At 35.3% G+C, this 12,005-nt stretch overlaps 2 protein-coding genes across 2 annotated transcripts; both read right to left on the bottom strand.

Annotated features, from left to right (window-relative positions):
- Positions 1-290: 290 nt before the first annotated feature.
- LOC129062766 (olfactory receptor 1030-like) lies at positions 291-1,226 on the bottom strand. Its single transcript, XM_054563809.1, is given in 1 exon segment — positions 291-1,226. A coding segment is annotated over 1 exon segment (936 nt).
- Positions 1,227-6,981: 5,755 nt separating this feature from the next.
- Positions 6,982-7,917, bottom strand: LOC129062767 (olfactory receptor 5M8-like). Its single transcript, XM_054563810.1, has one exon. It carries the CDS (start codon positions 7,915-7,917, stop codon positions 6,982-6,984), a length of 936 nt encoding a protein of 311 aa, XP_054419785.1.
- Positions 7,918-12,005: the final 4,088 nt, after the last annotated feature.

The raw sequence follows: 12,005 nt of genomic DNA, 5'->3' as shown, positions 1-12,005 counted from the left end.
CCAAATTCATCTACTTCATTTTTAATAAGATAAACAAAATCTGTTCATTCTAGCTAAGTATTTGAACAATTTCAATTAGTGTGCTTTGAATTTTTGATTAGCTAATGTTTGAAGTTTGAGTTACCCTCACTCCTTACATCAAAAGAAATGGGTCCATCTTTGAATTTGAGTCTTTCTTCTTTTCTTTTCAATGCACAGCCTTTATCTTTTATAAAAGGTCTTTAGCTATGTACTGAGCCAAAATCTGCTGACAAATATAACATAGGGGATGAAATTAACTCAACTTTATTCTAATTTTTGACATATATTCTGCTCATCACTTTGTTCATGGCCTCTTTCACATCCTTGTTCTTCAGACTGTAGATCATGGGGTTCAGCATGGGGATCACTGTGGTGTAAAACACAGCTACCATTTTGCTCTGTTCCACGGACTCCTCTGTGGGACGTCTCAGATGCATGCAGAAGAGGGTTCCATAGAAAATTATGAGCACTGTCAGGTGAGAGCCACATGTGGAAAAAGCTTTCTTTCTTCCTTCTGCAGAATGGCTTCTAAGGATAGCGACAAGGATGAACATGTAGGATGTGAGAATGATCAGGAGGGACTGGACATTGCTGTAGCCAGCGACTATGTACATTGATAACTCTTTGCTGTAGGTGTCAGAACATGCCAGTTTGATAAGAGGAGGATCAGCACAGTAGAAATGATTAATTTCATTAGCGCCACAGAAAGAGAGGTTGTAGGTCCTCAAGGTCTCCATCACACTAAGGAGGAAGCCATAGACATAAGGGACAATGACCAGGTGAACACAGACTTGCTTGGACATCTTGCTACTGTAGAGCAGTGGATTGCAGATGGCCATGTAGCGGTCATAGGCCATGACAGCCAGCATGCCGTGCTCTGTGAGGACCACAGCAATGACAATATAGCATTGCACCAAACAACCTATATATGAGATGGTCTCCTCCGATAAGAAATTTTCTAGCATTTTGGGAGTGACACTTGTGGAGAAACACAGGTCTAAAACAGACAAACTTGAGAGAAAAAAGTACATGGGAGTGTGAAGTCAAGAATCAATTTTAATTAAAACAATCATGCCCAAGTTTCCTATCACAGTGACTATGTAGACCACGAGGAACAACACAAAGAAAGGAACTTGCAACTCTGGACAACTTGTTAAGCCCAAGAGAATAAATTCTGTCACTTCAGTATAGTTTCTTCTGGACATTTCTTTGTTTCATATGAAAGGCATTTGTTTGATTATCTAAGAAGAGATATAAAAGGTTTTTAATCACTGAGTACTGTATCAGGTTACATATTGTAAAAAGATCCAAAAGGCCTTAGTTATGTTATCTCAGGGGTATTTCCATAATTAGGTATGAACATATATACCATAAAGCAAGTTAAATTTTCAACAAATGATTTTCATTCAGGTTGCATTTGTAATCACACTACACAGTTAAGTTGGAGGCTAAAGATAAAATTATAAATTTAAGTACCTCAATACTTTGGGAAATTAAAAAATCTAACTTATCTGTCAAAAAATATTGTAATATAAATTTAGAAATGCTCAGAAATTTTGTCTGCATTCTTTCTTATATCCACACTGAAAGTTAGTAAGCACCTTGAAAATAACACATGTAAAGTTCACTCTGAACACTAAGAAAATGAGTTGTAAGGAGATAAGTTGATGGATATCAGACTTTCATCTCGTATTTCCTAGTTCAATGACTTACTGATGTATTATATATCTCACCAAGTACAAACTTACTAACAAATTTTCATATAACAAAACTGAAGTTTAAATTGAAGCATAAATTGAAGTTTGTATCTAACCATAATTTTCTATGGGACAGTTTTGACATTAGCAAATGTCCTTATCAGAAAACTTGTCAGAGGCTGTGTAAAACTTCTCAGACCCTATGAAGAGACTCAGAACATCAACGTGAGTAGTACTTCATTTTTCACCTTCCCTAAGAGTACAAGTGAAACTGATAGAACTGGTTCACCTGTGTTTGAAGGTATAGAAAAGCAACAACAATAACAATTGCCAAGTTCTTATACTCAATGCACCATATTAAAGCACTTTGTATGTATTATTTTATTTGATGTCATATATTACCATTTTACAGTGAAGAAATACAGATAGTTTCCTGAATCTTTGATTTAAAATCTTCTTAGTTATTAAATAGTATGAGGTCTTTCAATAATTGTACCCACCTTCTTAACATTAAATTTTATAGTTCATAAAATTCTTTGTCACTTTATAAAATCTTGCAAGCCATTTGATTATTTTTGTTTAAATGCGTATATCAAGTAATTATTGGGCACGTTTCAAGTTCCAAACATGGTACTGGATACTAGAAGTAAGATGGTGGACAAGAAAGAGGCAGTAGGTTCAAGGTGAGTACTCACATTCAGAAAATTTAACACAGTGATCCTAGCTTACAGCTCATAAGTGGAAGAACCAGCAAAGGAATCAGATATTATAATTCCCAGCTTAGCGTTCTTCCTCTTTAACATGCTACTTCCCTGGAGAGTTCATCACTTCCTGTCTGTCAGCTGAATGGACTGCTTGGGGAAAGATAATAATTGTTGATAAAAATTTTAAAATTCAATTTATTTAATATTATTGCTTCTTATCCTAAACCAATGATTGCACTGCAAGCTACTGGAAAAAAACAAATATGAATAAAATAGGATCTTAAACTAGAATTGGCTCTTTTTTTTTTTTTTTTTGAAGTATAGATGATAGGGACACATGAAACATGCTAACAAAAATAACAGATGGGAAACAGAAGAAAGGCAGACAGTCAAAGTATCAGTGCCCTCACTTAAAACAGGAGGAAATTTGTGCCAAGAATCTAGGTTCGTGTGTAGGTATTGTGATTCAATTGGCAAGAGGGAAGCCAAGAGCTTTTGATTTGAATTCTCTGCCCATGAGCAAGTTCTCCAGTTCAAGATCTAGATTATAGCACTGACTTAATACCTAAGAACTTTGCAATTTTGCTCAGATCTCACTGGTTATAGACACATCATTTTTAGTGGAAACTATTATCATTAACCATATTTTAATTCTAGAATTGTGGGGTTATGGCAGAGACAACTAATACAAAAACACAGTCCATGGGAGACCTAGCAGACTGCTGTAAAACATCATAAAACACAGCAGACACTCCCATGTAGTTAGCAACTGTGATGATGAGTCAAGTGACTGCATGTAGAACCTGACAAAACAGAGAATCCTTCTCATTAATTGTTGTAAGGTCTTTGAGACTTAGTTCATTTCTCTGAGTATAATCAGACTGACTCATATTTCGAGTATCTGGGTTGGAAAAAAAAAGATATGCTGAAAAAGAATTCCCTTGGAATACAAACACGGGCTGTGGGGGGGCGGGGGAGGGGAAGACATGACCTAGACAGAAACAGGATATTGGAAAAGAATTCAAAATCTTATAAATAAGGGAACCATAGAGAACTTAGAGATCTTTTAGTCTAAACCTCATAGCTGCATACACAGAAGCTAACTTTGTATGTTTAGTGTTTACAAGAAAAGGCTTATTTGAACTTACACTTTACTTCTGAGAAGTCAGAAACGTTTTAAACCATTAACAAACTACATGGGCCTAAAGTTTTTTTTAATTGTTTTTTTCTTGTGGAAATTGATGACAGTAGACACCCAGACACTGAGGAAAACACGAAAAGAATATTATTTGAAACGAATATTACTGAAACAGCTGTTGGAGATCCATAGTACCAAATTCTACCAGGATGATTCAAAAACACTGGTAACATAAAGAGAAATGCAGAACTGAGTAAGCACCTATAGATTTTCTCTCATTAACAATGCACTGTGTGCAAATTTCCCATGAAACTACCTATTTTAACACATGGATATCTAAAAAGTATGCCATTTAAATAAGTGAATACATAAATTGCTAGACATTGAAAACTAAGAAGTGAACACATTTCCTCTCCTACCTGTAAAAATATGAGTGTCTTCTTAGTGACCACAAAGGTCAAATTCTTGCCAGTACTATAGGATTTATACCCAACTTATTGACATCCACATTTATCTCAGGAGAATCCTCAACTGTTTCAAGAAGCAATTAAAAATGAAATCCCAGTGGGCAGGATTTTCATGAGGAGAAGTACTAATTGGTAGTACTATACTTTCTCAATTCCATATTGCATATTTCATTGAAATTTAAACCATTTGCCTGCTATGAATAGTAGTGAAATATTTAGACAATTATTTAGAGGATAGCCAAATTTGCAATCTTCTGGGGACACAATTTATCATGAAACTGAATTCAGGTAATTGCCTTCATACTTCAGTTTCTCTAACTTACTTCCTATGTTGTTTGTCCTTTAACTCACACAAAATATGTACTTAGTGGAAAGTTCAATGCTGTTTACTCTTCAGAATACAAATATGAAAAATATATTCTTCCTCTCAAGGAGTCTGCACATTTATAGGATACTTAAGTAAATAATACTAGGTATGAATGATGAGTTTCCAGAAGAAAAACACATGGAATGTGAGACTGATAACTACCAATTACAATGGCATAGACAACAATCAACAAGTGTATGTTAATTATATGAAGGACTACATTTAATTTACAGTTTCTATCATGCCTCCAGTGTTTGGAAAAGTTTCCTAAAAGTGAGTCCAAAATTGAACTTGGAGCATAATTGCCTCACAATGTAGTTTGAAAGTTATCTTACAAATAATATTTGATATTCACAATAATCTCATGAAATGAGTGTCACTAATCATGGTTTATGGTTGAATAAAGTGATCCCACAGGGTAGCTATTCTAAGCTTACCCAACTCAAATGTAAATAATAAAATGAGATTTAGAATCAGACCTAAATAAATCCAAAATCAGTCCTTTGCCCACCATATCATTATGTCTCAATGTGAAGAGATATTTTTTGTTTGTTTGTTTTTTCAGCAACAAGGGGTTGAAGTGAATATTTTAACAGGTGGCATGAATCTTGAGATGGATGGAAATGAAAAAGAATCACACAAAATTCTACATTTCTTTTGTGAGTTGACAGTGGGTTCTATTCCACATCTCCTCATTCAAGAAGCTGTGCTTAAATGTTAAATCTTAAATCTTGCTGGTCACCATGGGAAAAAAAAAATACCCACTGAAGGTTTCTCTCACCAATAATTATATGCTCCACTGAGAAGTGACACATATGAATTTTAATCTGTCTCATTGCTCAGAAATAACCACACACACCTAAACCCAAAAGAGAAGTATAAATGCTATCATGTATGCAAAAGGTAAAAAAAAATTTAAACTAGCGAACAAAATGAATAACAAGTACAAACATATAACCTTTTATAATAAAAGTTTTACTTTTTGTGTTTGAATTTTTAAAAAATCATTAAAGTTTTAAAAATGCAGTGTTCAGCTTTGGGTGGTGGGCTCAGTGGATTGAGTACCGGCCTATAAACCAGAGGATTGCCAGTTCGATTCCCAGTCAGGGCATATGTCTGGGTAACGGGCCAGGTCCCAAGTGGTGGGCACATGAGAGGCAACCACATATTGTTGTTTCTTTCCCTCTCTCCTTCCCTTCCCCTCTCTAACAATAAACAAATAAAATCTTTTAAAAAATAAATAAATATGCAATGTTCACGAGATTGTATAAGTGAAATCATATGGTACTTGTCTTTCTCTGAATGATTTATTTCACATAGCATAACACTTTCCAGATCTATCCATGCTGTATTAAAAGGTATGATTTTTTTTTTTTATAGCCAAGTAGTACTTCATTGTGTAAATGTACCACAGCGTTTTTATCTACTCATCTACTGGTGAGCTCTTGGGCTGCTTCAAATCTTGGCTGTTGTAAATAGCACTGCAATGATCATGGGGGGCATATATTCTTTTGAATTAGTGTTTTGGGTTTCTCTGGATATATTCCTGGAAGTAGAATGGCTGGGTCATAAACAGTTTCATTTTTTTATTTTTTTGAGTTAACTCCATACTGCTTCACACAGTGGCTGCATCCATCTGCATTCCCATGAAGAGTATGTGAGGGTTTCCTGTTTTCCACATTCTCACTAGCACTCATTTGTTGATTTATTGATGGTAGCCATTCTGAGAGGTGTGAGGGGATATCTCATTTTGGTTTTAATTTACTTTTCTCTGATGATTAGTGACGTTAAGCATCCTTTCACTTGTCTGTTGTCCATCTGTATGTCCCCTTTGGAAAAATGTCTATTCAGATTCTTTGGCCATTTCTTATTTGGACTGCTTGGTTTTTTGGTGTTGAGTTGTATAAGTTTCTTACACACTTTAGATATTAAGCCCTTATCACATATGTTGACAAATATTTCCTTCCTGTTGACTGAGACCCAGAGCTAAGAAAAGACAGAGGGTTGTCTTTTCATTTTGTTGACAGTTTCCCTTGCCTTGCAAAAAACTTTTTAGTTTGATATATCCCCACTTATATGTGGGATCTAATGAACAAAATAAACTAACAAACAAAACAGAAGCATACTCATAGATACAGCAAACAGACTGACAGCTATCAGAGGTGAGGGGGATTGGGGATTAGGTAAAAATAAGTGAAGGGATTAAGCAAAGAAAAAGACTCATAGACACTGACAACAGTGAGGTGATTACAGAGATTAATGGGGGTAGAAGGAGGTAGAAGAGGATAAAGGGGGGTAAGTGGCGATGGAAGGAGACATGACTTCAGGTGGTGATCATGTAATATTGTATAATATACTTATGATGTGTTATAGAATTATATCCCTGAAACCTATATAATTTTATTAACCAATGCTACCCCAATAAATTTAATAAAAAATAAAATATAAATAAAAGTAAACAAATACATAAAAAATTGTAGTGTTTTTTATTGGTGTACCACATTTCTCACCTTACCATAAATTTTGTCCTCTAATTTAGAAAAAAGGTCTAGAAAACATTTTGAAACCAAAAGAATACTGATGTCTTCTAGGGAAATATGTTTTTCCTTAACAGCTCTCTGGCAAATGCTTCCTTCACATCTTTATTTCTAAGGCTATAAATCATGGGGTTTAACATGGGGATTACTGAGGTATAAAATACAGCCACCATTTTCCCCTGTTCCACAGATTCCTTTGAAGGGGGTCTAAGATACATGAAGAAGAGTGTTGCATAGAATATAATAACAACTGTCAGGTGAGAGCCACAAGTAGAGAAAGCTTTGCGCCTGCTTTCTGTGGAACGAATTCTCAAGATAGCAGGAAAAATATAAAGATAAGAAATCAGGATGATGAGGAGAGAAAAGGAAAGGTTACATCCAGCCACAACAAACATTGATGTTTCTTTGTTGGTGGTGTCAGAGCAAGCCAGCTTAATCAGGGGTGGGTCAGCACAGTAGAAGTGATTAATCTCATTGGAGCCACAGAAGGCCAGGCTGTAGGTCCACATGGTCTCCATCAGCCCAGTGAGTGCTCCATACACATAAGGCACTGTGATGAGGGACATGCACATGCTCTTGGACATTTTAATGTCATAAAGCAGAGGGTTGCAGATGGCCATGTACCGATCAAAGGCCATCACAGCCAGGATATAGATTTCCACGTGGACCAAGGCTATAAAAAGGTAACACTGCATCAGACAAGCAGAATAGGAAATGGTGGTCTTCTCGGACAAGAAAATCTCCAGCATCTTTGGGGTCACATTGGAGGAGAAGCACAGATCCACAAAAGATAAGTGGCTCAGGAAAAAGTACATGGGTGTGTGGAGCCGGACATTGACCTGGATGAGTACAATCATGCCCAGGTTCGCAGCCACTGTGGCCACGTAAATAGCCAGAAACAGCAGGAAGAGGAGAATCTGCAGTTCCAGGTGATCGGTCAGTCCGAGTAGAATGAACTCAGTCACTGAGGTGAAGTTTCTTCTCATAGCTTTCTTCAAAGGGAAGTGAGAACTTTGGATAAGTTCAGAAATTTTTTAAATGGAAAAGAAATTAATATTTTCTTAAGACATTACTTTGTTCCTTTTTTCTCTGCATTTTTTTCCTTTCTTTTCTATGACTATTTCTCCCCTAGAGACACTAGACATAGTTTAATTAAAACAGGATCTAATTAAATGTTACCAAACCCATTCAAAGTAGCTCTGGGTCTCAGTCAACAGTTAGCTTCAATTTTATTTTATTTTTTTGCTAACTGACCTTTTATTTCTCTTTATTTATGTGATTTTTTGGTGCTTGCCACACATTCCTACCCATATCCTTTCCTACTTTGTCTGTTTTCAGCTTTTTACTTAACCCTACATTAATTTTTTTTATCCTAGATTTTGCTACTCAGTGGCAATAAACAAATACCACTTATCTAAATAAATTTACCAGACAACTTAACAGAAAACTTAATTAGAAATTGAGAACCTTGTACCAGAAGTTCTTTTCCTGATAACAATTCTTTCTTTCTGGTCATACCAGAGAATATCCCTTAGGTTTTTTTGTCAATCAGCACTGAGTGATAAATTTAATTCATTCTTTGTAGGCTATGAAAAGTCAGTACTTCCTATTTTAGACTGACAAGATGCTATTTGAGGAAGAAACTGAAAAAAGAAAAATCTTTAAAAATTGAACAATTGTAAATCTTTTATCATGGAGAGGAATCAATATAAAATACAGGGAAACTTTCAGAAATTCTTTTAACATTTTCCCAATATTCAATAAAGCTTGGAGAAGCTAATTTTTCAGTCCATCAGACCTGAATTAGACCTTAGAAATGACTTAGTCCAGCATATTCGTCTCTACTTGTGAAAACAGATTAAAGAGCAAAGTGCTCATACCAACCACTGGGAAATGACAAGGCCTGTGCTAGAGCCTCCCCCAAGCACTTGTTTCGTGGATCCAGAGCTAGTCTTTATAAGGCAACACTTAAAAAAAAAAAACAAAAAAAACGGCAAAACCATAGTAAACAACAAAAAAAAAATAGCCAAAAAATTCCCTTTCCTTTGCTTACCCTCAAACTAGATTTGCTACAACCAAAGAGTAAGTTCTAGCCAAGAAAAGGGAATGGAATAGTGTGATTTTGCACAACATGCACAGTATTTTCTATCCTTTTATACCAGAGGCTTGCTCTCTCCTTCCCCTGCTCTGCTTCCCACAGCTATAATATAGGTGTAGTGCTGAGTCTCCCTGGATCCTGTGGATGAGATGGCAGAGAAATGAGTTAATAAGCTGAAGCTCCTAAAATTGTGACAACACTGAAATAATATACCACTTCAGAGTTGTATACAAATGAGAATTGAACTCTAAATTGCTTAACTATTATTTTATTTTACTCTTGCATGAATTAAAATTATTTTTCAATTAATAACAAATCTCTAGGATCAGTATTCAAGACACTATAAGGCTGATTTTTATGTAAGATAAAATTATATGCAGTGATAATTATTATTTTGAATTTAATTACTCTGTCATAGGTTATGCCCAAGGACCGTGCTGTTACTTAAAAATTGTGATGATCATACCTAGAAAACCCCACTGTTCACCTTTTGAGACATTTTAAAGTTGCCTTAAACTTCCTATTCATTTATTCCATGTCATTTAGAAATCCAAAATCACAAACACACACGTACACATTGCAATTCTATGGAATGTAGCTGGAAGATAGCATTTGTTGCAAAAGAATAAAATAATTAAATTTAAATATTGAGCATATGTATTTTTTAAATTCCCCTCCTGTATCTTAACCACAGAGGATTTTTTTTTCCACGGGCTGCTTTACAGTACTTAATCCCCAGCATTATAACATCTTTGGTTTGTCTTATTTCTCCCCCCTTCTTTTTCTAACCTCTACTCTTCTTTCCTGAAATGACTTCAAATATGCCTTATTTTTCTCTACATATTATTCTGAGCATCTCACCTTTTTCTTCACTGTGTGTGCATGTGGGTAGTGGAGTGTCCCACTATCTTCTTCTCAACTCTTACAAGAGAACAAGGAAATATGTTGTACCTGTCTATGTGCCCACGCCCTAGTCTTAGATCTTACCTTCTTTAATGATGCTCTACCAAGGCATATTTGTGCTTTCCAAAACTTTTTTAAAAAAATTATTTTGTGCTAAAATGCGTCTGGTATCCTGAATACTAGAGTTCATCTCACAAAATCAACCATGAGTTTTGGAACTAAGCTGATTTGATTTGAAAAATTATGACTGTACTGCATATTAGCTCTACAATTGTAGACAACGTAACCTTTATGAGCCTCTGTGTTCTCATTTGGAAAACTTTGCAACAATGGTTTCCTCTAAGAATTTTAAAAGTTATAATGTATGTAACTAACTGACCACGTGTGAAACATATAAGGCCATCACAAGAAATATTTTGCTTCTATTTCTCCTTTGTTTAACATTTAGAAGAAATAAAAATTCTTGAATTATGAACATTTGTACTTCTCTTATAATCAACCCTAATTATTTCTATGCAGTTGTTTATTCTATCCATACACTTATTCTTATCAAATAAGAAATTAATTCCAAGTATAAATAATAACACCGTTGCTAGTTCTTCACACCAAATAGACAGCCATACCTATAAAGAAGTGAGAAAAGCAATGAGCCTTCAAAAATAATAAGTGAGGAAAATCAGTACTTATATTCATTTATAAGATTGATTCCTTTTCCCTATGGCATTTTAAAAACAACAAAATTAAGCAATCAGTTCTGCCAATTAAAGTTCCCTGAAGATAGCTCAGGGAATTTTCACATGGAAGTTAAGAATGACTTAATGCATCTCTTTTGTGTTTTCTTCCTCATCTCTCTTGGTAGTGACTGCCTACTGCTTGCCACGCATTTCTGGGCACTGTTCTTTTTGCTACCTTCATTACCCAGCAGAAGGAGCTGCATTCTAAAGAAAGTTATTCATGTTGCTTGGCCATCAAGGCAGCAAGAACATATTCTACCACATAGTGTCGTTGCACTGATCATTGATTCATTTGGGAAATAAAGGAGTATATTTAGCCCCTTTTCCCTTTTGCTTGTTTTATATTGTTTCACTTTTAGAATAGTCCAAGTGCAAATGAAAGAAACTGAAGAAACCTAAAATATGCACACAATTTATTATGTTTTCCTAGGCCATAATGTATCTTGTACAAGTATAACTGTTGAATTTTTTTAGTGGTTAAGTGTTTTTGATACAGTTGATTAATAAAGTAACTACACATACTGTATTCATAAAACAATTTTTTAAAAAACACTTCAGCTGTTCTTCATAAGCCTTATGGTAAAATAGTTGTGAATGTTTCTCCATTAATAAACATTACTCTTGATAGGTAGTGGGTATATGTTAAAACACATTAAAAACCTCCAGTACCTTGCCTTTGACAGACCTCAATAACTTTGTATTGAGCGGAGCTAAATTAACATGTGATCACAAACATTAAGATTTTTATATACGTATTTATTTTTAGAGAGGGGAAGAGAGGGAGAAAGAGAGGGAGAGACACATTAATGTGTGCTTGCCCCTCATGCACCCCCTGCTGGGGACCTGGCCTGCAACCCAGGTATGTGCCCTGACTGGGAATTGAACTGGTGACACTTTGGTTCACAGGCCGGCCCTCAATCCACTGAGCCACATCAGCCAGGGCATATTAAGATATTTTTCAGTTGAGATGTAAAGTAAGAGGAAACTTGTTACCAGAATGGTCTTACCCAGGTTAATCAGGCTGCTTTTAGGTCATTAAATAGAGCAAGTCTTCTAAGAAAAAAGCCATTTTATTATAATACATCTTCCAACCCAAGACCATCATGATAAATAATGATTATATATATTTCAATTCCTTAATCAGTTGGCAGTTGGGAGAACTGTGTGAGGTCCCAAGGTACCTACTGTGAAGAAGACTGAGGTATCATTGTACTATGTACAGTGTTTCTTGTATCTTGTATCTTCTTCAGTAAATGTCTCTACTTTTCATATTACATGGCTGTATACCCTCTGGACAGACCTTGCTCTTGCTTTCAAACATTTTATTTGACCTTGTGGC

The sequence above is a fragment of the Pteronotus mesoamericanus genome, unplaced genomic scaffold (genome assembly GCF_021234165.1).
Source record: "Pteronotus mesoamericanus isolate MK-2021 breed Mesoamerican mustached bat unplaced genomic scaffold, CSHL_Meso_final scaffold_83, whole genome shotgun sequence".
NCBI lineage: Eukaryota > Metazoa > Chordata > Mammalia > Chiroptera > Mormoopidae > Pteronotus > Pteronotus mesoamericanus.
This window is presented reverse-complemented; position numbering and strand designations above follow the sequence as displayed.